Raw genomic sequence first — 25,745 nt, forward strand, 5'->3', positions numbered from 1 at the left:
AAAAGAAATAGAAAAATATTTTTAAAGAGTTAAAATGTTCAGAGTAATACAGAGACTATTTATTGATTTATTTTAAGTTTTCTTTTCATCAAAACACTATTCCACAAAAGAACTCTTTTTGTGAGACAGGGTCTGACTCTGTCGCCCAGGCTGGAGTACAGTGGCATGATCTTGGCTCACTGCAATCTCAGCCTCCCAGGCTCAAACTATCTCACCTCAGCCTCTCAAGGAGCTTGGACTACAGGCACATGCCACCATGCCCGACTAATTTTTATATTTTTTGCAGAGATGGTGTTTTGCCATGTTGCCCAGGTTGGTCTCAAACTCCTGACCGTAATCAGCTTGTCCACCTTGACTTCCCAAAATGCTTGGATTACAGGCATAAACCAGGACCCTGAGCCATTAAAATAAATATTTTTATTGGGTAATTTTGGTGACTAATTCTAGTGCATTCTTGGCTAAAATTATTCTTATTAATAAAAATTTCTAATAACTATGAAGGGTTATCAGTTGTGTTTACTCTGTATATTTTGTGTATTTGGGGTCTTGTCGGTAGTTTTGGCAGTCCCCATTCACATATATTTACATTAGTAAGTAAATACATTTTATTTTTTCTCCTAGAGTGTCTTAGAGTATGAATTACTAGCTTTTCCAAGTAGTTTAGTGCACATTTTCAAGTTATTAATTGAAGTTGCTTTTAGGCTGTTGCTTTTAGAAAAGTTGCTTCTGTATTAGATTATTGCCAAACTAATAAGGAAAAATATATTTGTAAAGGGAAAGTTATATAGTACTGTGTAAGATACAGTTTATCTTCAGGTTAGTGCTTTTGTTGCCAACTCACTTTGTCTCATGTGGTTACTGTAAGTTCTCTGTCCTTTTTATCTCTCCTTTTTTTCTTCAATATGATTGGATCTAGAGAGCTGCAGTAGTTTTGACAAACCATTTTTGATTTAGCTGACCAATAACTTTATTGCCTATAAGACCTCGTGTCTAAAATTTATACCTATGACCACTTCTCTGACTTATTTCATTAAGTTCTTCCACTGATTTTATTTTTCCTGTCTATAAACAGGGGACTAACAAACTAGCCTGGTGATGATCATTATTAAGTTAGTCTGTAAACCTTATTTGAGCATATATTTTTTCTTTCTAGAATAAGGTTTTTGACTTCAGTTTCCCGTGGTTTGTCATCACAACAATAGTTAGTTAGAGCAATCACTACCGAACCCCCGCCCCTGTGTTTTTTGTTTTTGTTTTTGTTTTTGAGATAGGGTCTTACATTGTCACCAGGGTCTTACATTGTCACCCATGCTGGAATGCAGTGACGCAGTCTCAGCTTACTGCAACTTCCGCTGCCCAAGCTCAAGCGATCCTTCCGCTTCAGCCTCCCAAGTAGCTGGGGCTACAGGTGTGTGCCACCTCGCTTGGTTAATTTTTGTATTTTTAGTCAATACGGGGTTTCACCGTGTTGCTCAGGCTGGCTCAAACTCCTGGACTCAAACTATCCGCCTGCCTTGGCCTCCCAAAGTGCTGTTTACAAGCATGAGCCACGACGCCGGGCCACAATCCTCCTCATCCTTTCTTTCCACTAATCAGGATATATTATTTTTGTAGCAAATATGTGATCCTGGTTCCTCGAGAATTGAGTTCCTGCTCCTTCCTTAATCCAACATCCTTGCAAGGATTGAAGCCATTGAATCTGAGTCTAGTGGGTAGATCTTCAGCCCTCTAATACTGGTTGTTTTGAATCTTATTTTGCCTCTGAGGTTACCTATATTTATGTGATAGTAATTATCGTTTAAGATACAGGGTAAGCCACAGAGCTTCCATTACTGATAGATGATCTATTGTTTTAATTCAGTGAGATAATTGAGCTAATGAGTATTGACTATAGTGTTAACATTATTGGATATTGTGAATACAATGCCCATTGGATAACACAGTTTTATTGATAAAGTTCAGCATTTAGTGGGACAGTTAGTATCATCTCCCTGTCTTTTCCTCGTTGTTGAAAATTTTGAGTTATTTTGATGAAGAGATGCATTTTTTCAATGTTATATATCACAGACTTAATATAAAGTCTTTCTGCAGATTTATAGTCCTCTTAGATTTGATTTGAAAAATAGTATTTTAGATTAAAATCTTTATAAAATTATTGCTCTTCAGTGAGATTTTCTGTAGATAGATCTTAAAATAAACAGAATTTTAAAAACTAATAACATTTCTATTTCATTTTAGGCCAGTAATAGAAATTGTAATGAAAATGTCCAGCCCCCAAACCACTGGCATATATTTCTGATGTCTTACCTGTTTGTGAATGACCTAAAGACATGTATACGGAATTCCCCTTCCCCACCATACCTATTTTTAAGTCATACTGTGAAAACATTTTTCTTGTGTTCTGAGCCAGTTAAAATTGTATAGTGACTTTTTTTTAAGTGGTAAATTGTTACAGAAACCCAAATTGGAGGAATGGGAGTTTGGAACCAGGTGTAGAGAAAAAAAAATCAAGAAAAATAGGACTGAATTTACCTTTGTAACAATAAAGTTACCAGTAATGAGACTTTTTTGTTATCATATGAACATATTTCCATTTGGGGCTATGCTACATTTCTTAAACTCTGTATTAGAAAGATTTACAAAGATTATAACACATTAAATAGATACTTGGCTTTTTTAATGTCTCAGGTGAGTTTTATAATTATATTCTTTAAATAAACAGCTTTATTATTGTGGCTCTGCCTTTAGACTTTTTTTATTTTATTTTTATTTATAAATTTTTTAATTTTAATTTTTATTATTTTAATTTTTTATTTTTATTTATAAATTTTATTTAGAAATTTTTATTTATACTTTAGCTATTAAGTGAATCACAGCCTTCAGTCATTTTAAGTAACTGGTTCTAATCTCGTGGGCCGTTGAAGGTACTATGTATAATTTGATCTGAGTTTCTTAATTGTTTTTAAAAATGTTTAGTTATGTGTCATATTTTTGTTTTGTTTTTAAACAATGCCATACAGCTTTCATAGTCTGGGTAAAATAGTCTACCTTCTATGATTCATGTATCTTATGTTTTTATTCTTTTTGGTAGTCTGTTGTTTTAAATTGTCATGCTAACGTTGACTCTTAATTTCTTTTCTACAGCCTGGATTTGTGGTATCATTTCTATCACTGTCATTAGCCTGCTTTCCTTGCTAGGCGTTATCTTGGTTCCTATCATTAACCAAGGATGCTTCAAATTTCTTCTTACATTCCTTGTTGCATTAGCTGTAGGAACAATGAGTGGAGACGCCCTTCTTCATCTACTGCCCCATGTAAGAAATGTTTTTAATCTTTTTAAAAATTTAAAATAAAAATATTTAAACTGAAAGGTCCTTCATTAGCAAGCTATAGCACAGTAATCTAGTATTTGTATTGTTTCAGTTGATTATAGGATGAAGTATTTTTTCTGTTTTCAGAGTTTTAATAGCAATTTTTTTAAATAAATTGAATAATTAGGTCAACTTTTCTTTCAGTAGTCTTTATAAAAATCTCTTTGAATTAAAATTTGCAATATCAGTAGCAGTGAGTGGTCTTTTTAAATCTGTGTAGCATATCAGGTAAGCGTTTAAGAGAAATACAAAAGATGTTGTAATGATTATGTCTATAGCTGGTATGCCATCAGCATCTTTGAGCAGGAGTAGGCAGATACACTCAGTGTGCTGTTTTACAGTTAGCTCTTTACACGTGGGGGCGTTTATCTTTTCACCTGGCATACCACTCCTTTTCTTCTCTTTGGGGACACTTCTGATTAATTATATGATCACAAACCCATGTTCCTAGTACCATGCTTATCAACCTTTTTACAAGTTGCTCTCTGTAACCTATCAATAGTTAGGTAGATAACTGTCTACCACCAGCTAAGAGTATTTAATTCACTCTTACTATTTTTACTTCAAATTGTGAAAACAATGGGAATTTTTCTTTTCCAAATATAATATTAAAGTATTGAGTATTTTCCTTCTAGAGAATTTGGGAGACAGGATTGTATTTGTGTTGTTGTGTATATCGCCTCTTTTGTGCACTCTTGGTTGAGAATTCCAGATTTAATATCTACAGCAATGTGTGACATTGCTTTTTTTTTTTTAAATTAATAAATGAGTTAATGAATCTTAAGGCTGCAAATATGAATTTTTTTGTTTCACCATTTCTACTAGCCATCAAGAATAACAATAGTTTCCTTTAGAACTGGGCCTAGTAAGAGTTACTGAAGTGAGAACAGTATTTAAGTGCTGTTTAACTTGTTTTTGTGTTAAGAAGGGTTAACTAAACCTAGCTGTTACCTTTTTGAGTGGTCTGATATCCTCTGAGAGGTTTAGGTATCTCTTTGGTTGACCACTAGTTAACAGGAAAAGAATACAAATAAATTTTAGAAGGAAGAAAGATACTTAAGTGCAGTTATCTAACTTATGTTCTATAAGATTACTATTGTGATACTTGTACATTTCATAATGTTGAAACGTAACTTTATATATACAGTTATGATTGCTGAAGTTTTAAAATATAGAAAATTGCGTATTTAAGGATACCCTCTTGCTGACTTTCCACAATATATGCAGAGATAGTGACCTTATTACCTCTGAAATAATTTATGAGAAGAAATTTATGAAATAATCTGTACAACTCCCCCTGACATAAGTTGACCTATATAACAAACCTGTACTTAAAATAAAAGTTAAAAGAAAAAAATATGTAACAATCAGTTTAAGATAGAATTAGATTACACGGAATCACAAGTGACTGCTGGTGAATTAATTTGTGTGTTTTGTTTCATTTTTACTAAATATTTGGCGTGTAAGTAAATCATGGTCACTTCAATTTACAAAGAACCCGTCACTCCCTATTTATTACTTCTGGCTTGATTCTCTAACTATAGTATGTATCTTATTATTATATTCATTTGAGTTGGTGGTATTTGAGTTACTATAAAATGTAGTAGTATTCTGGACAACTGAGAAAAGCAAATTAAATGGAAGACTAAGTGAGATATTACCTAGGGGAGCACTTTAAAACTTGAGAGGTATTTTTTCTGTGTTGTTTAAGAGATTATAATTTCAAAATTTTAAAAAGCATTTCAATTACTTGTTTAGAAGTTTTATTTGTTTTTATTAATAGTCTCAGGGTGGACATGATCACAGTCACCAACACGCACATGGGCATGGACATTCTCATGGACATGAGTCGAAGAAGTTTTTGGAAGAATATGATGCTGTATTGAAAGGACTTGTTGCTCTAGGAGGCATTTACTTGCTATTTATCATTGAACACTGCATTAGAATGTTTAAGCACTACAAACAACAAAGAGTAAGTATTTTTTATTTATTTCATTTTATACCATAAAACTCAAAACAAAAATTATCCTTTTCTGGGTATATGCTTTCCTTAATTATGATGTTGGTGTCAGTTTTGTAATAGCTAATCTTTAGAGTAAAAAGCTGACTTTGATTTTTTTAAATTAAACATATGGTGGTGGTTATTTGTTTTTTTTGAGACAGAGTCTCCCTCTGTCATCCAGGCTGGAATGCAGTGTTATGATCATGGCTCACTGTAACCTAGACCTCCTGGGCTCAGGTGATCCTTTTGCCCCCGCCTCCCGAGTAGCTGGGACCATAGGCACATGCCACCATGCCCAGCTAACTTTTGTGTGTGTGTGTATGTATGTATGTATGTGTGTATTTATTTATTTTGAGACAGATTCTCGTTCTGTTGCCCAGGCTAGAATGCAGTGACGTGATCTGCACTCACAGCAACCTCCACCTGTTAGGTTCAAGCAATTCTTGTGCCTTGGCCTCCTGAGTGGGTAGGACCACAGCTGCACACCACCATGCCTGGCTAGTTTTTGTATTTTTAGTGGAGACGGGGTTTTGCCATGTTCACCAGGGTGGTCTCAAATTCCTGGCTTCAAGTGATCCACCTGCCTTAGCCTCCCAAACTGCTGGGATTACAGATGTGAGCCACCATGCCTGGTGCCCTCTAACTATTAAAAATTATTTGTAGAGACAGAGTTCTCAGTAAGTTGCCAGGCTGGTCTTGAACTCCTGGGTTCAAGTTCAAAGAGTTGGGATTACAGACATGAGGCACCACACCTGACACGACTTTGATCTTTGCCATTTTTTGTTATTATACATTTATTTTGGCATTTATAATCAAGATACGGCAGTCTCAGTTTCAGTTATTTTGTGTTACATCATACCTAATTGACTTAAATAGGATGGAAAAAGGTATTTTCCAATTATGTTTATTATAAAAATGCAAAATTATGTAAAGAGAAGCAAGTTTCATCTGTCTTCTTAGGTAATATTTTTAATCATAAGTGACTTTTATTGTAGTATTTTTTAATGAAAATGTTTTCACACAATACATTTCTTTATCAGAAGTGCCTCACCAATGATGGTACTGGAGGTAAGAGGTCAGATTAAGGGGGCTTTGTAGGAAGAAAATAAAATGAAATGATGGAAATGGTGACTCTTTTCAAGAATGATGCACCGCTTTGGAGATGATGCTTGATGCTTGGTTGAACTGTTGCTTAAATACTCTTGATTGTGATGCAGCTGTCTGTTTCACCTCACATTTATGAGAATAAGACAAATATCTAAGAAGAATTATCCTCCAAGAAAGTAAATTCAAGGCTGCTACCATTCACTATGATTTATAATCCTCCCTATTCTCTTCAGTTCACATCTGCCTTTAAAGCTGTGTCCTGAATACATCTCACTAACATGTTTGTGATACTAACACTGATTATCTTCAGTGTATTCTGTTTAAGTAAAGCTTTCCACAAAAAAAAGAATTGGAAACTTCGTTTTGTTAGTTAATTCCAGGTATCTTTTTTGGTATGGTCAAGATCTTAAAGATGTGCAGTCTACTCTTAAGGTACAACTTTATGCTATTTTTGTTTCTATTTTGTTTGCATATGTATGTGTTTTGTATATATTCCTTTCATGATTTGGAACAGATCTCTGAACTGCGATTCATGGGAGTGATTCTGGTTTACATAAAACTTATTTGTGTGACTATGACTCATTCCTCATGATTTCCAGTAGTTATCTAAATCATGAGAAAGAAATCTTACTTCTCATCTGTGTTTTCATATCTTATTTCAAATTGTAGATTTTAGTTATATTTAGTCAGGACATCATCACACTGGTTTGCCTCCAAGGGAGAGGTGATTAAAATAGTGAGCCTAGAAAAGAAGAATGATAAAAGGAACTGGGAAAGTTCAACTTAGAGAAAAGTAAAAGAGAGCTAACAGTATTTAGATTTGAAGGGGCTTGTGGAAGGTGAAGTAATTAATTCTGATGGACAAGTAGAGAATGAATATGGTGGGAGGGATGCCAACGCAGAAGGTGCTGGAGGGAAACAAGAGTTGGCTAAGTAGATAACTGCAGAATAATTTGAAAGAGGTAGTGGGGCTTGAATGAGGGTCATGGCAGAAGAAATGGGAGGGGGGTGGAAAAGATGATTAAGGGAATTATTTAGATGAGAGAATCAAGAAGACTTCCTAGTTGATTAGATGTAAGACATATAAGTATTTAAAAGTTCATCACTACAATAAATTAGGTATTGCAAAGTTTGTAAAGAAGTTTTAGAATTGCCAATTGAGCATCTCTAATGTGACAATCTAAGATCTGAAATGCTCCAGTGAGCATTCCCTTTGACCGTCACGTCAGTACTCAAGTTTCAGATTTTGGAACATTTCAGATATCAGATAAATAAGTTTTTTGTTTTTTATAATTTGATCTTTTTAATCTCATTTTGAACCTAAAGTTACCAGTACTTATACATTTGTTTTTGCAAAGAAAACTGATATAAGAATGAAGTCACCAAACCATGACAGCTTTTTTGTAAATTTGAATTTGTAGGAAGTAAAACACTGGAAGGAACACCTTGGATATAGGGAGTGTACTCTAAATATTCAATAGTATGGAATTCTCAACTATATCAGAGAAGGGAATCTGGCCCGATAAGTCAGGGCATCTGCTTTTTGGTACATAGGACAATAAGTAACCTAAGATGAAAAGGTTATGGCATTCTTTTGAAGAAAGGGAATTAGTGATATTTGAGTAGAATAGATATTTGACAGTCTGTACAGAATAATCAACTGTTTTAGCTTTCAAACCACAAGTTAAATAATACACTAGATGTTGACTTGTTTCAGCAAATTGGGGACCTTGAGGGTAATGATTTGCAAGCTTCTAAGAAAGTGGACAATCAGAACCAAAGCAATTAAACAAAATCTCAGCTGGTGTTTTCATTTTATTTAATTTCTATATCCTTCTCATTGATTTTTGTACTATTGTTGGCTCCTGCTTCCTTTTTTTCCCCTTAACTCATGGTTGCCATTTTTTTTCTTCGCTTTAGGACTTGTCCATATCATTATTTTCCTGTGAATGTCTTAACTTTTCCCAGTTTCTATTGGCTTAGTGGCTTCCATTAACCATTACTTCTCTTATTCTCTGTACCAGGATTCAAATGGGGAGTTCTGCTCTACTTGACATTTGCTAGAGTCATTAACACTATCACATTAAAATTCCGCAGCCCACTGGATTAGGATGAGTAGGGCTGGAAAGTCCAAGAATGCTTCATTCCCTATCTGCACCTTAGTGCTTCTCCACATGGCTTCTCTTCCTAGGAGAGACCAGTCTTCTTCATAGGATAGTGGCTGGCTTCCCTGAGCAAAAGCAAAAGCTTCCAGATCTCTATAAAGCTAGTTCTGGATGTGGCACAGCGTCATTTCTCCTGCATTCTGTTGATCAAAACAAGTCAAAAGGCTAGCCAGAATTCCAGGGCAGGGGGGTAGATTCCAGTTCCTCATGGGTAGAGCAGAATGCTCCTACAGGGAGGGAGGAAATTGATAGTGGCCATCTTTGATATTACCTCATGCTCTACTAGCCATGCAAGCTTACTTATGCAGCAGTTAGAAGACTTAAACATCTGAAACATAGTTAATAGCCTATAAACAAAACCAACAACAAAAAAATGCCATGCCAGTCATAAGCATCTCCCAGAGAAAACTTTTATTTCAACACTGTTCTAGAGTAATTATTTGCTTTCTTAAATTAACATACATTAGAAGCAGAAATTTAAGTTGAAAGAGTTGTTAGTGGTAGTTACATTGATAAACGAAGAAAGCAGTAAAAGCCAGACTGTGAAGACATATGATAAGAAAAATGTAAACCTAAACAATGAAGTACAATAATTAGTATTTGTAACTAATTAAGGACAGATTAAATTATGTTCTCCCTCTAATTCCAAGGTGGTAAGAAAGGATGCTTGTCTTTACTATAAGACTAGTAAGAGTCACTTACTGTGATAGATCCTTTCATATATCACCTCATTTAATCCTCATAAGTACGTTATTTTTATTTTTACAGATGAATATTCTTATATTCAGTAAATTTAACAAACTTGCCCAAGTGTCAGATGGAAACTACAAACTTAAGATGCTCACTCAAATTTGACTCTCTTCTTTATGTCACATTCAGGGAAATGTAGATTGCATTAAATATGAACGAAATTCAAACGAATAAGCTTTAGTTTTTTGGAACTTTGTTACCTTACACTTTTGGATAAGAGAGATTTTACACATACACATTTCATTTGTTGCATCTAATAATTCAGTACTGTGTGTGCTCTCTTCTTAACTTCAAAGGAGATGAATGGAACCTCTTAGTTGAATGTTTAAAAAAATACAAATTTAGTTGCATTTTTCATCTGTGGATTGCTTTACTCCCAGAAAATTTTTGTCACTCCCCTTTAAAATAATTTACATACAAAGTTAAGACCATTTTTACCTTCAGGTGTTAATGAGTCAATACTGTTGCTAATTGTGTCCTCACATTTTATACTAATATCAGATACTTTTTTTTTTTTTTAGGGAAAACAGAAATGGTTTATGAAACAGAACACAGAAGAATCAACTATTGGAAGAAAACTTTCAGATCACAAGTTAAACAATACACCAGATTCTGACTGGCTTCAACTCAAGCCTCTTGCCGGTAGACAGCAATTCTGATTCAAGACAAACTTTTTTCTTTTTCTTTTTTCATTCAGATTTACATTTAATTTCTATTTACATTCATTCAATCTAAAATTAAATAATACAGTAAACTAAATACAAGATGAAAAGCAGAAAAGGTGTTACCCTCATAGCACTCCTAAAAAGGCAGATGAATAATTTATTTACCGATAGATGCAAAGCCAACTTGGGATAGGAGAAACAATAGTTTTAAGAGCAAACACATAGATGAAACCATCTTTCAGATGTTATTCTAGATAATCCACTGAGATAATACTTGTGCTATAATGATAAGAATTACACAAGAAAAAGTACTGTATTAATCAGCAACAGACCACAGGTTATGTGTAACAAAGATTTTTGAGATGGAGTCTCGCTCTGTCGCCCAGGATGGAGTGCAGTGGCGCCATCTCGGCTCACTGCAAGCTCTGCCTCCCAGGTTCACCCATTCTCCTGCCTCAGCCTCCTGAGTAGCTGGGAGTACAGGCGCCCACCACCACGCCTGGCTATTGTTTTTTGTTTTTGTTTTTTTGTATTTTTAGTAGCGACAGGGTTTCACCGTGTTAGCCAGGGTGGTCTCGATCTCCTGACCTCCCAGTCCACTCGCCTCGGCCTCCCAGAGTGCCGGGATTACAGGAGTGAGCCACCGCGCCCGGCTGACAAATACTTTTATGATAGTTTGTCTAGCTTGCTAGTGTCTCCTCCTGTGAAAAAAGGTAGATGTTTGGACATTGATGTTTTTGAGAAATTAACCATTTTCGAAACCTCAAAATCTGTTCTTCATCAATTCAACATTTCTTATGGGAATAATCTTAGATCTAGCCCTTGTAAGCTAGGAGCCATATGATTAAATATTCGAAATAGGTCCTATATTAAATATGTGATCCAAGGCTCAGAATATTAGTACTATCTAAGATACATCTTGTTTATAATCATTTATTACCTGTGGTAAAGAATGTTGAATTTATGGAGTATCATAGATGCATTCTCTACCCCTCCCCCTCAAATTATCTTCTGTCTCAAAAAATAGTATGGAAAAATCCCTCTTGAAGGATTCAAATTAGTTAAAACCATAGAAGGGGAAAAACAACAAAATTTTCCTAAAAATCTGTTTCAAGTTCAGTATTTAATGCTTTACATTAATAATCACTGCTGGTTTATAAATCCTAATTTAGTTATTCTGTAATGCTACAAACCTTATAATCAAATTAGTAAACTTCAATGATTATATTTTAATTAAAAAACAGCATGTGTAAAATAAAAATGTATCCTATAATAACTGATTTTAAAGAAAATAATCAAGTGATGAAAAAAGCACTTAATCTCTTTCGTATACTTACCTGGTTTAATCATAAAGAACTCTCTTAGAAACTCAAGACTAGTGGCTGGGTGCAGTGGCTCACGTGTGTAATCCCAGCACTTTGGGAGGCTGAGGTGGGCGGATGAAGAGGTTGGGAGTTCAAGACCAGTCTGACCAATATGGTGAAACCGTGTCTCTACTAAAAATACAAAAATTAGCTGGGTGTGGTGGTATGCACCTGTAGTCCCAGTTACTCAGATGGCTGAGGCAGGAGAATCGCTTGAACCTGGGAGGCAGAGGTTGCAGTGAGCCAAGATCGTGCCATTGCACTCCAGCCTGGGTGACAAAAGAAAGAAACTCAAGACTAGTAATATTGACAGCATCTTTTAAACTAGGATTGAATTTTTACAAATAAATATAAATAAGCAATATTGCATAGGTGTGTGCTTTCTATGACACTAATGTGACACTTGACATGTTTTCACAGTCATAGTAAGGATATCCATTTATGAAATACAAGTTCTCAATAAACTTTCCACAGCATGGGAAATAAATTTCACTTAATAAATGGGAAGTCAGAAAAATTGATGTATTTGTGTGGCTGGCAGGCATGCAATTAATGCTTTCTATGCAGAAAAGTTGCAGTGTTTGCCACTATTGCTGGCAGTACTAATTATGAAAACAGTTTAACTGGGGTGGTTATACCAGCCGGTCACAGTGTGCATGTTACTAGTAAATAGGACTGAGGAGGAATATTTTGGTAAATTTCACTGGAATTTGGTCAGGCAGTCAACACTACAGTTTGTAAATACATTTGAAAACAAGTGTCAGAGTATCACAAGCCATTTACTGTCTGAAAGAATGCCTGTACATACCAGCATAGCTTTTTTGGGTTTTGGCTTTTCAGACATCACAAATTGTCAGAGAACAAGGATCTGCACTTTAAGTACAATTCTGCTCTTTATCATTATTGTAGCTTCTAATTTCCCAGCTACAGTTCTCAGTAGGCTGCTGCAATAAGGGAGGAGGGGTCTAGAGGGAGTGATTTTTTTTTAAAAGACGCTTTCTATCCGAAGATGAACTTTTATCAAACTTGTATCTTCATGCTTTCCAATTTTTCTCCTCACTTTGCCTGCTTTTGATTTCAGTTCCCTCCCACTGACCTCATCCGGAGCATCTTTTGAATCTCCCGCCAAACCGATTTCTTCTTTGTGTGTGTTTGTTTTGTTTTGTTTTGCTTATTTTTTTATTGGACTCCAGAAATCATTTTTCTATTAGAATGGCTTCTAAATAATTTTAGGGAAATATATTTATTTAAGAATTCTAAAAGACATTCATTTAAGAAATGTTCATTGCACTGCTATTTTCTCTAGGTTTAAATTAGCAAATATCCATGCATTTAAATGTTGATAAAGCATATCCTTTGCTGTAAATACAGGAACTGATGACTCAGTTGTTTCTGAAGATCGACTGAATGAAACTGAACTGACAGATTTAGAAGGCCAACAAGAATCCCCTCCTAAAAATTACCTTTGTATAGAAGAGGAGAAAATCATAGACCATTCTCACAGTGATGGATTACATACCATTCATGAGCATGATCTCCATGCTGCTGCACATAACCACCACGGCGAGAACAAAACTGTACTGAGGAAGCATAATCACCAGTGGCACCACAAGCATTCTCATCATTCCCATGGTCCCTGTCATTCTGGATCCGATCTGAAAGAAACAGGAATAGCTAATATAGCCTGGATGGTGATCATGGGGGACGGCATCCACAACTTCAGTGATGGGCTCGCAATTGGTAAGTGGACTGGAAACCACTGTCTGTTCTAATCTTATGGATTATAATATGTATGATTAAATTTGGCTGGAGCTTAACAAATATACTGTTATGTATCACTCTGGTCCGTTGATTTTCCCAAAGGCTACAGTTTTGTGTTCAGTTGTTACATTTGGAGGTGTAAGGGTATAATTTAGTGGGGTTTTTTTGAACATGTAAACAAATGTCTGTAGTATATTTGTTTAATAACTTGATTTCTCAAAGTACAGTTACCATATTGAAAAAGCTGCTTAACATTATATTTTCAAATGCATTTACATGTCCCTGAAAGAGAACAGTTTAATTTCAATCTTAGGTTTAATAAATGTTCCGTATCTTTGAAAAGGCAAAAAAAAAAAAAAAAATTACGACATTGAAAATCCATTGTACTAAATTCAAATATATTAGTATCTTGCTAAAGTAAACTGATATTACCAGTTAAAGAGAACATTAAGTGTGATCAATACATTATTTTCTTTGAGATCCAGACTCTGTTAGCACCAAGAAGTAGGCTTTGGTTTCTTTCAGAAAGCAGAGACAATGTTTTTGAATTTACAGTAACTGTTTTTTTTGTTTGTTTGTTTTTGTTTTTTTAATAGAGACAGAGTCTAGCTATGCTTCCCAGGCTGGTCTTGAACTCCTGACCTCAAGCAATCCTTCTGCCTCAGCCTCCCAAAGTGCTAGGATTACAGGCATGAGCCACCATGTTCAGCCTATAGTAGCTGTTAATACTAAAGAATAAATAATTCTGCTTGTAGACCTAAATGCATTTATACGTCTGACCTCAGTCCTCAACACTACCAGACAAGTAATACTTTGTGCCATTTATTTTCTAGGTCTAGAAAAGTTTTGATAAGGATATTAGCCATTTAAATCCTTATAAAGATCAATGTGAGAGAGCAAGTATAACCTTAGACTTATAAGACTTAAAGTTGACCATCAAACTACCACTTTGAAGCTCGGAAAATTGTTACTATCCCCGAGATATTAGTGAGTTGGAAGGCTACAAAAATAAAGAATTAAATTCAATATGGAATATTGCTTTTATTGAATAGCTATTTCTCTAGTTGTCACATACCTGTTATACCCCACTATATGTTCAAAAACTATAGTGTGTAAGATAAGTGAGTCACTCATATATTAAGAAATTAATTTAGATAGGCAAAGGAAACTGCATCTGTCATTAATGAAAATGTGAAGAGTTAAGATCAGCAAAGCTCACTTGTTTTTTTTCTTATCTTCCTCAGGTGCAGCTTTCAGTGCTGGATTGACGGGAGGAATCAGTACTTCTATAGCCGTCTTCTGTCATGAACTGCCACATGAATTAGGTAATATAACCTTAAAAATTTTACCAGATTTCATCAAATGTAAGACTTCCTTAATTGTAATTGCATTCAAATTTCAGAGATGTTCAAGCATAAAAAATGGCTGATGGCAACTATAGTGTCACTAATTGTAAGATATTTCATGATGTTAAAATATGAAAAAAATGCTTCTTAAGATTGATGAAATGTTCATTTCTGTGTGGTTTCCTTTGCATTCAATAACATAGTTATGCTGTTATAATGAAGATTATAGATTATGACTGGTTCACTAAGTATAACTTTTAAAAAGAAATATTTCTTAATTTAAATGCCACATTTTGCTGTTAATCTACTTTTATTTCATATACCATGTAGACTATATATTTTTTTTTTGAGACGGAGTCTCGCTCTGCCGCCCAGGCTGGAGTACAGTGGCCGGATCTCAGCTCACTGCAAGCTCCGCCTCCTGGGTTTACGCCATTCTCCTGCCTCAGCCTCCCGAGTAGCTGGGACTACAGGCGCCTGCCACCTCGCCTGGCTAGTTTTTTGTATTTTTTTAGTAGAGACGGGGTTTCACCGTGTTAGCCAGGATGGTGTCGACCTCCTGACCTTGTGATTCGCCCGTCTCGGCCTCCCAAAGTGCTGGGATTACAGGCTTGAGCCACCGCGCCCAGCCCATGTAGACTATATTTTTAAAAGAATCAGGGTAAAGTTTGCAATTACCTAATTGAAAGTTTTCCTAGATGTACCTAAGGCAGTCTTTCTTCATAAATAACGGAAAGTTATTATTGATGTTCAAAAAAGTTACCTGGATGGTTATTAAAGATAGGGTTGCGTTCTTAACTCTGTTACTAACCAGCACTGAGGTTTTAGAGTAATCATTTATTTCCAAAGCTCTTATTTTATCTATGAAGTAAGAAGGTTGGATGATTTCTGTTTTCATTTTATATATTTTAATACTATAATCTTAATACCCAAAAATCTAGTATGTGTTTCTTACGTGATTTATGTAGAATGGAGCTGAATACTCAAAAAGTAATCTTTAAAAACCTGTATTTTTATTTTTTCATTTTAAAAAATGTTTTCTTCTTTATCGATACACTTTCAACTATAGTAATCATATATATTATGTTGGACTTGATTCTTTTTTTTTCCAAATGCATTTCCCATTTGCCCTTAGAAATGAATGCTAGAAATGAGCTGCACTTTTTTTTTTTTCTAAAAGAGAAATGGGTTACATTCTACTCACTTTGATTCCCTCTCCTGATACATCCCCTATGTTTCTTACCTTATGTTACTTATTATTATGTTTTAAAACTCTCCATCCCAGTTACGATGAGTTAATTTAATATATGGCTTCTGCCCGGTACTCAGAAATGTGCTTTCACCACATTTTACGTATTTAGCACCTACTATCGGACACAGCACATGGCCTTTAATTTCCTCCTGTCACAGATAGTAGTGCATTGAACATCTCTAGACTTGGTACCTGTCGACTCCTCTGAGATATATACTCAGAAACAGAATTGACAGGTCTAGGGTATGCATGCTAAAGCAGTATGATTTCCAAACAGCGATACCTGAAAGTTCTTGTTGCCACAACCCTCCCAACACTTGGCATTAACTCACTTTCTTTTTTTTTTTTCTTTGAGACAGAATCTTGCTCTGCTGCCCAAGCTGGAGTGCAGTGGCATGGTCTCAACTCACTTCAGCCTCTGCCCCCCGGGTTCGAGCGATTCTCATGCCTCAGCCTCCCAAGTAGCTGGGACTACAGGCGTGCGCCACCACGCCCGGCTCATTTTTTTTTTTTTTTTTTTGAGACAGAGTTTTGCTCTTGTTGCCCAGGATGGAGTACAATGGTGTGATCTTGGCTCACCCCAACCTCCACTTCCCGGGTTCAAGCAATTTTCCTGCCTCAGCCTCCCGAGTAGCTGGGATTATAGGCTTGCGCCACCATGCCTGGCTAATTTCGTATTTTTAGTAGAGACGGGGTTTCTCCATGTTGGTCAGGCTGGTCTCGAACTCCCAACCTCGGGTGATCTGCCTGCCTCGGCCTCCCAGAGTCCTGGGATTACAGGCAAGAGCCACTGTGACCGGCCATAATTTTTGTATTTTTAGTAGAGACAGGGTTTCACCATGTTGGCCAGGCTGGTTTTGAACCCCTGACCCCAAGTGATCTGCCTGCCTCAGCCTCCCAAGGTGCTGAGATTACAGGTGTGAGCCACTGCACCTGGCCTTAACTTTCTCTGTTTTACCAAGGTAATGGATGTAAACCATTTCTTTTTTATTTTAGTTGGTATTTATTGGTTTACCAGTTTAGTTTCTCTCCACATGCAGTAGTGCTTTGGTTTTCCTCTTTTATAAATTAGAAAACAGTAGCTTAAGATGTAAATATTCATTCACATGCAAAATATCTGAGGGAAATGGAGATGGCGTTAATTTGAAAGAAAAAAATACTAATGTCACCTTTTGAATATGCAAGGGATTTGTTCATGTGTTTTCTAATTTAATTTTTCTGAAAACTCACCTGGCTATGAAATGTCTGTCATTTGTGCATAATTGTCTTGATTTGTAGTATTTGCTTATTTTGAATATAACTTACCATATGATTTTCTTGAAAAATCAGTAACTTCTTACATAAAGCAGTAAAAATATATTAGTGCATACTTGGTGCTGATTCCTTGGGGCTTGATTCTTTATGGTTTCATTTACCTTGCCAACTTCAGACACATAATCTTATCTCTTGTTCATGCCCATTATCCTTTATCCGGACCAAGTCATCACTACCTTTGTGGTGTTTTGCTTAGACAGTTTCCATAGTCTTTATATCTCGGGTTTTATTCTGTTGTAGTATATCATTGCCAGATATATCTGTTTAAATGTGATGTTTTCATATAATTAAAGTCTTTCAGTAACTTTCCTGACATATAAAATAGAGCTGGACTTTATTAGTCACATTTTTTTTCCTCCTGTAACAGGGTCTCCCTCTGTTGCCTAGGCTGCAGTGCAGTGGTGTGATCACGGCTCAGTGCAGCCTTGACCTCCTGGGCTCAAATGATCCTCCTACCTCAGCGTCCTGAGTAGTTGGGACTACAGGCGAGCACCACCATGCCCAGCTAATTTTTGTATTTTTGATAGATAGGGTGTTGTCATGTTGCCCAAGCTGGTCTTGAACTCCTGGGCTCAAGTGATCCACCTCCCTCAACCTCCTAAAGTGCTGGAATTACAGGTGTGAGCCACCATGCCCAGCTATGAGTCATACTTTCAATGACCTTCACTTCTTATCTCTACCTACCTTTTTGGTGTTACCTGCAGTACATCCTGTTACATGTTTTTCATTTCAACTAAACACAATTCACCAAACGTGTAGTGTGGGTGCCTGAATCTGTTTCTTTGTTTATACCATTCTCCTACATGGCTGGCCCAAATACTTCTATTCCTAGTTTATCATGTTAAGAACCTTCAACTTTATTACTGTCTTTTACCTCATGCCTTGGATTACTGTTTCCTCTAAATTTTTTTGTTTGCTTTCTCGGGGTCCTTCACCCATTTTCTTGTTAGATGCCTTATTTCTTAAACTGTAGTTTTTTAATGCATAGATACTATGTCTTATACTCTTCTCTATCACACACTGCTGTTAGTCTATCATATACTGCTTTTAGTCTAACTCCACAAATCAAGGCTATCAGTTTTTATATATGAGTGACATGTTGCCTCATATTTAATCTTTCACTAAAAAAACCCACTATTTTTAGTAATCGACTTGGATAATCATGCATATACCTCCATAATGTACTAGAAAAGCCTCTAACTTTCCTTCCTGTTCATCTACCCACTACCCGATGAATGGCGTGTCAGGCTACTTCAAGTTTAAGTGTGGTTTTATCAAATTGCCCTAACCTTGAAGTATTCACTCAGACACAGAATTGAAAACAAGTTGGAGATTAAGGATGGTGACCTTCTTACCACTTCTTTTTCTGTCTGCAATTTCTCATTGAAGGCGTGACACATAAGGGATGATAACCACGTGTAGGACAAATGCATTACATACATTAATGGCTAGGTAAACCCTTGATACCCAGTGCAGAGCTCTGGTAAAAAACTGGAGCGGAGAACTCTGCTTGGGCCAGGACCCCCTAGTGAGTCATTCAGACCTCAGATGTCTACCTGTTTTATCCCACAAATCAGAGGTTGAGATGTTGCTACTGCTGTGAGAGGAAATGTCAAGCCAGAGTATACTGAATTTTGCCAGAGGGAAAGGAGTAGGCTTTCAGAAAAATGTGCATTTTTCCTAATGTTAAATTGACATAAACTGTACCATACTCTAGCTGGATAGGCTACTAGGGTGGAAACAGTGTAAAGAAATGACCCAGCTTCCTCTTCTGGAGGTGACAGAAAGGCCTCTGGTCCTTGTATCTATCAACAAGTTAAGAAGTGGTCTAGGGACCATAAATAAAGGAAGTAAAAATATGATTGTGGAGCTTAGTTTTTGTCTTAAGGCACAGCAAAGGGCACTTTTGTACAATAGGACCAGGTCAGTGTTCCTACTCTGACCAGATCATCTACTCTTAGTCAGAGAGGAACAAGATGTGGAGAAAGGCATACACGGTTCTTCCTCAGAACTCCCAAGCACAGGGAAAGTCATTCCTCTGTGGGTTGAGTTAGAAGCACAGCAGATAGGGCCAGGGAGAAGTCCACTCCCCACTTTCTAGGTTAAGATGTTGAAAAGGCAGTATAGTATGTCACATTTCAGGATAATTTATTTGATCTAAAACCTATTTTGCCCTGTTACATTTCTTATTATGAATTCTTAAAACGATTCTGAGATTTCCATACTGACCTCAGACCCTTGGAGGAAAAACATGTTTTCAAATTACATTGCAATACACTGGAGACTGACCCTCAGTTGGTCAGTAATTCCAAGTTCTAGTGTTCCATTTCTGAGCAGATTGCTGTTTCTCCAGTGGTATATTCACTGAGACACATAATTGAAAATGAGTTGTTTTGGAGATTAATGATGGTTACCTTCTTACCACTTACCCCTGTTTCTCTCTGCAGTTTCTGCATGTGTGTTTTGTAGTTGTGTTTAGAAATGTGATATGTAAAAACATATCCCTAGAACCATAGAATAACATAGTTCAGGGAGTTTGACTCTAAGAGACATGAAGAAATTGAAAGCATTTGAGGAAATAGCAAACTCACATCTCATTTTGTGTTTGCTCTCTGGTGTGGTAATGGGTTAAATTGCCTGAATTATTAAGTCGTTACTCTGTTTTCTGTGTTTGCCAAACTTACGTAGCTGAATTTTAGTTACAATACTACTTTGTCTTATCTCTTCACTTTTTTCCACCTTCCTTCAGTAAGGAACTGTATAAGCATTTGAAGAATAATTTACATAAAAGCCTGTAGTAGGAGGCAGCCATCTATAGGGGATATAATATTGGGGACCATCAGGGGGCAGGAGGAAGACAGCCGCTTCCAGGTTTGAACTTAGGACGGATCAACCACTTGGGTGTCGTCTGCACTCTCAGAACAGCCCCTGGGTCTTGGACTCCACGAGGGTTTCACAGACTCCTGCCTGAATTCTGAGACTCCACAGAGAGGCTTTTGACTGTGGATGGATACAGAATTCTTGTGGATGTTGGGATATGAGTGGGTCACCTTCCATTTTGACATCTTGGTCTATCACAATTTCCCAAACATTCTTCTTGATGTTGAGTAATGTGTTTCAACTTCAAGGAAATAACATTTTAATAAATAAATATAGCCATGGGGCAAGGGTTAGAAAACTTAGCTGTTGGGTATTGGGTACTATTGTGTAGTATACCAGGGTGATCATTCGATCATACCCCCACACCTCAGCATCACATAATATACCTCTGTAACAATCCTGTACATGTACCTCATGCTTCTAAAATGAAAGTTGAACAAGAAAAAATATGTAGCCGTATTACTAAGACTCAATTAAGAGAGGTTATAGTGTTGTACATTTTTCCTTTCCTCTCAAATTAAGGATTACATAGAAATTTAAAATGAGATTTTCATAATGTGTTAAATTGTCCGTGGGAAATTGAACATTTGTTGTATACATTTATGTAGAATTTTAACATGTATACAACCATTATTTAAGACAAGAATAAAGAACCTTAAAATATATACATGTTTTTAAAAATCTCAATAGTGGATGTTAACAGATGTTAACATCTATAGCATTGGATCTCATTAGTTTAACAGCTTTGGCAGGCACACCTCATTCATTGTGCTAATGATATCCTTTGTCAGCAGGAAGGAAAGAATATTGATTTATCAAAAGATGAATAGATTTGCATGTTTAGTATAAATCCCTGCTGTGAGGATTCCTTTGACTTAGTTTTAAAATGTTTATACAGGTTCTTACTGAGAAGGGAAATGAGGAAAAAGGGAAAACCATGCTGATACCTTTGAGAATTTATAACTTGAGATAAGACTACAGCCAAGATAGATTTGAAAATAAAATAATTCACTTGATACAAAGATAATTATACAAAAATCATTTGTATTGCTATATACTAGCAATCAACAGTTGAAAATTAAAATTTTATAATAGTATCAAAAACATGTAATATTTAGCTTAACTCTAACAATATGTGTAGACCTACAAATCATCAATAAAAGAAACCAAAGGAGACTTCAATGAAGAGCTATACCAGGTTCAGGGACCAGAAGACTATTGTTAAGATGTTAATTTTTTCCTATAGACACAGTGCATTCTCAGTAAAAAATCCAGCAGGCTTTTTTGCAGAGATGAACAAGCTTTTTAAAAATTTTATATGGAAAGGGGAAGGAACTTAAATAGCTGTAGAATTTTGGAAAAGGGCAGCCAAGTTGATTTAAGATTTACTATGAAGCCACGGTAATCAAAACAGTTGGAATTGGTGAAAGAGTAGACACATAAATCAGTGGAACAAAGCAAAGAGTCCTCATATATATGGCAATTTATCTTCAACAGAAATACAAAGAAAATTCCATGTTGAAAGGATGGGATAGTATTTTCAACAAATGGCACTGTAACAATTGGATATCTACGTGCAATTAAAAAAAAAAAAGAAATAAAAATACCTTTGACCCATATCTCACTATAGAAAAAAAAAAAAATGAACTCAAAATAGGTAATCTAAATGGAGACTCTTTTTTTTTTTTTTTTTTTTTTTTTGATACGGAGTCTTGCTCTGTTGCCCAGGGTAGAGTGCAGTGGCTGGATCTCAGCTCACTGCAAGCTCCGCCTCCTGGGTTTACGCCATTCTCCTGCCTCAGCCTCCTGAGTAGCTGGGACTACAGGCGCCCGCCACTACGCCCGGCTAGTTTTTTGTATTTTTAGTAGAGACGGGGTTTCACCGTGTTAGCCAGGATGGTCTCGATCTCCTGACCTCGTGATCCGCCCGTCTCGGCCTCCCAAAGTGCTGGGATTACAGGCTTGAGCCACCGCGCCCAGCCAATGGAGACTCTTAAAAATAGAAGAAAATATAGAATATCTCTGTGTCTTTGGGTTAGGCAAAGTATTCTTAGATACAGCACTAAGAGCTTGCACCATTAAGGAAAATAGTCATAAAATACACTTCTTACAAATTAAAAACTCTTCACAAAAGACAGTTAACAAAAAGGCAAGCCACAAACTGGGACAAAATATTTGGACAATACATACCTGACAGGAGACTTCAATCACAGGAAAACAAACAGCCCAACAAAATAAAATAGACAAAAAACTTGGAACAACATTTCACCGAAGAAAGTATACAGATGAGATTTCAGATGCTGGATTTCAAATTATGGGCTGACTAGGATGTGGAACAGCTAGAGCTCCTATACATTGCTGGCGGGGATGCAATTTCTTATAAAATTAGAAATATGCTTAACTGTATGGCCCAGTGACCCCACTTAATAAGTGTCTGGACAAGAGAAACGAAAACTTATGTTGACACAAAAAGCCTGTTTATGAATGTGTGCAGTGTCTTTCGCCATAATTGCCAAAAACTGTAAACAATCTCAATGTTCTTTGTTGGTGAATGTAGATAAATAAACTATGGTTCATCTGTGGAATATTACTGAGCAATAAAATAATTTTCTGATATACACAGTAACACGAATGAGTCTTACATGCATTATTCTAAGTGAACAAAGTCTAAACTTGAAAGACTACATACTGTGTGCTTCTATTTAGATGATGTTCTGGTAAAGGCAAAATCATAGGAACAGAAAGCAGATTGTTGTTTGCCTAAGGGCGAGTGTCCTAAAAAAATTTTGGAAGGGTAATTAAACAGTTCTAGAGTTTAATGGTGTTTATAGTTATAGGGTGTATGTGTTTGTCCAAATTCATAGAAGTCTACATTTTAAAAAAATGAAATAATCGTGTAATTATACCATAATTTTTAAGAGTATTAAATGAAAATAGTTCGCCTTGAATCTTGATTAGTTAATTCATGCTGTTTGGTTGTTACTTAGGAAGGAACTAAACCATCTTGCTATCCAGTAATATTAGAGAAGGCAACAAAGTTGATGTATTTTGTACCCATGACACCGTTGTTCATTGAGTATTAAATAATGCTCATTTTTAAATGCATTACTAAATTATAAAAGAAAGCAATGCATTTTGTAACCTAAAAGACACTTCTGTAGTCTGTTTGTTTTATGTAACCTGCTAAATGAAATTGCCTCTCTAGCACAGTTGGTGTGTGATTTATTGAAAACAAGGAGAAGAAATTTGTTAGGGAAGTTAGGGAGCTCTTTCCACAGATAAAAAGCTGAGAAAGACTGGAGAAAATTAAACAGAACTCTAGGAGAGAGAAGAGATAAAAGATGATATTAAATCCAGGTCTCAGCAGGAGAATTAAAGTATTTAGGATCAGAGGAGAAAAGATGTAAGGAGAATAGCATTAGGTGAAAACTGGACAATTACAACTTAGAAACCATTGATAAATAATCTCCTTAGGTACATTATCTTAACTTTCCAAAATGATGCCGCAGTGTTTACTTTGTAGCAATTTGTTGGAAGGTAGAAATATACCTTGCAGTAATTTCTTTATTGTTAACTTCTTGTTGTAGACTATGACCTTGTAACCATGAGAGGTATAGAAGAACAGATCATGTATTTTTAGATACGTAGCTGTTAAGATCCTTTCTTAAGGGAAAGAAACAAATCCAGTCAGTATTCTGTATAGCACCTTGCATATGCTGAGTGTTCAATAATTGATTAGATGTTTGTTCATGTAGTAAGTGAAACAAAATTATTATAGTAAGTAAAGCTAATGGGTTTTTTTCTTTCATACCTCTTCAAGGTGGAACAAGCTATTGCTTTTGACCCGTTAGCTTCAATACTGTTATCTCTAGCATCATTTTGCCCTTCTACTGACACTTCTCTGAGCAATATTTTTTTTCCCCTAATGTTTCAACTTCATTTTTTTTCATAGGCAGGAGTCAAGCTTGCAGATAATGTTCCAGCGTTAGACAGATGAATAAGAAAAGTGCCTTTCTTCTTAATTTAGAGGGAGGGGGTGGCGGGAGGAGAGTCCATTGAGGATCCTTAGAAAAAGCATTTCAGTATTTTTCCTCCTGTGAGTTTTTGTCTTACATCAGCTCTGTGGTTATGGATGATTTCAGAGTTACCAGTGTCACCATTCTTCATCATCACAGTTAGAAACAGATTTTGGAGCATGGCTTAATAAGAACCTGGTATTTGCTCTGTTTTCAGCATTGTTGATGCTCTTCAGAGCCTCAGCCAAACATTTATGTGCATCATTGAAGAAGCATGGAAAAGTGGTAGAAAGTGGTAGGAAGTGGCTCTTCATTCTTACTACATTTTTAGAATTTTCAGGATTAAAGTTTAATTTTTCTTTCTGGGGAAAAAAAAATAAATGTAACCATAGCATAAAATATACTTAAAGCACCTGTTATCTCTGTTCTTCCTTAGGCCATTTCCCTTTGAAGAAAGGGTAGAAGTTCAAGCAGGGAGGTCTTGATTGTTGGTTACAAGAAAAGCGGTGACTGTGTTTTTTTCTTTTGTAAAAATTTTACCTTTAAGTTATACAGTAGAATTGACTTTTTGTGAGTACAGTTCTTTGAATTTTAACATATATATAGATTTCTGTAATCACTGCCACCATCAGGATCAGAGTAGCTTTGTCACCCCCAACAACCCCTGTCCTGTGCTCTTCCTTTAGAGTCAGCTTTCCACCATCCCCTGGTAACCACTAGTTGTTCTTTATTATTACCGTTTTGTCTGTTTCAGAATAGATGTATAACGTTTCGGATGGTCTTCTTTCAGTATTATGCCTTTGAGATTCATCCAAGTTTTTGCATGCATTATGGTTTCATAAGTAAAATATTTTATATATCACATAAAGTATTTTTATTAAAAGTGTGTGTCTTTTTAGTGCTGATTTTAGTCGTTTTTCTCCATTCAGATTTGTGTTGTAAATCCTGTGGTTTTAAAATATTCCCATTGTTTCTTAATTGCAGGTGATTTTGCAGTTCTTCTTAAAGCAGGCATGACTGTAAAGCAAGCAATTGTATACAACCTCCTCTCTGCCATGATGGCTTACATAGGCATGCTCATAGGCACAGCTGTTGGTCAGTATGCCAATAACATCACACTTTGGATCTTTGCAGTCACTGCAGGCATGTTCCTCTATGTAGCCTTGGTGGATATGGTAAGATATTTTATATTTTTTTGTGGTACTAAATCTGCAAATGAAAGAAATCCTTGGAAGTGGTTTGAAGCCAAACTATTTTTAAAAATATAACTCATTTTAAAGGCATAATATCCTAAATAATCTCTTAAGGAAAGACATTTATTTAAGTAGGAGGTTTCCTTTTATGGAAACCAGTTGAGTTGCTGAAAATGTCTGTCTAAATGATGTTACTATTTAAATAATCATTAGTAGTAGAGTTATAATTACAGAATTATTATACTACTTTGAAGACTTTGTAATATTGGGGTAAAAGTGTTTTATTTTTGTTAGCAAAATTAATTTTTTGAGCTTGTTTTGTGGCAAACAGGAGAGAAATACTATTCCTGTTAGGTAAGCCAGTCTTCTGGAAGGAAGTGGTATGTATTCCATAGGGTTTACATAATTTCTCTTATTTCTAAATTTAGCTTAAAGTTAAATGTAAATGCTAACAATTTGTTTTATTTTGATTCTACTTTAATACTCCAAATATGTTTGTGTATTTATAGAACTAGCAATTAGGTTTTTTTGTTTGTTTGTTTGTTTGACTAGATATGAT

General features: G+C 35.8%; 1 protein-coding gene across 9 annotated transcripts in view; it reads left to right on the top strand.

The window, feature by feature from the left end:
• SLC39A10 (solute carrier family 39 member 10) overlaps positions 1-25,745 on the top strand; it is a 164,468-nt gene that overhangs the window by 129,952 nt on the left and 8,771 nt on the right. For all 9 annotated transcript variants that reach the window (XM_073019885.1, XM_073019887.1, XM_007965712.3 and 6 more), the window contains 6 exons: positions 3,145-3,314; positions 5,155-5,343; positions 9,917-10,037; positions 12,796-13,164; positions 14,430-14,510; positions 24,978-25,168. In XM_073019885.1, the coding sequence (XP_072875986.1) occupies positions 3,145-3,314; positions 5,155-5,343; positions 9,917-10,037; positions 12,796-13,164; positions 14,430-14,510; positions 24,978-25,168 (1,121 nt within the window). The remainder of the gene's footprint in view (positions 1-3,144; positions 3,315-5,154; positions 5,344-9,916; positions 10,038-12,795; positions 13,165-14,429; positions 14,511-24,977; positions 25,169-25,745) is intronic.

Source organism: Chlorocebus sabaeus, chromosome 10 (genome assembly GCF_047675955.1).
Source record: "Chlorocebus sabaeus isolate Y175 chromosome 10, mChlSab1.0.hap1, whole genome shotgun sequence".
In the NCBI taxonomy this organism is placed as follows: domain Eukaryota; kingdom Metazoa; phylum Chordata; class Mammalia; order Primates; family Cercopithecidae; genus Chlorocebus; species Chlorocebus sabaeus.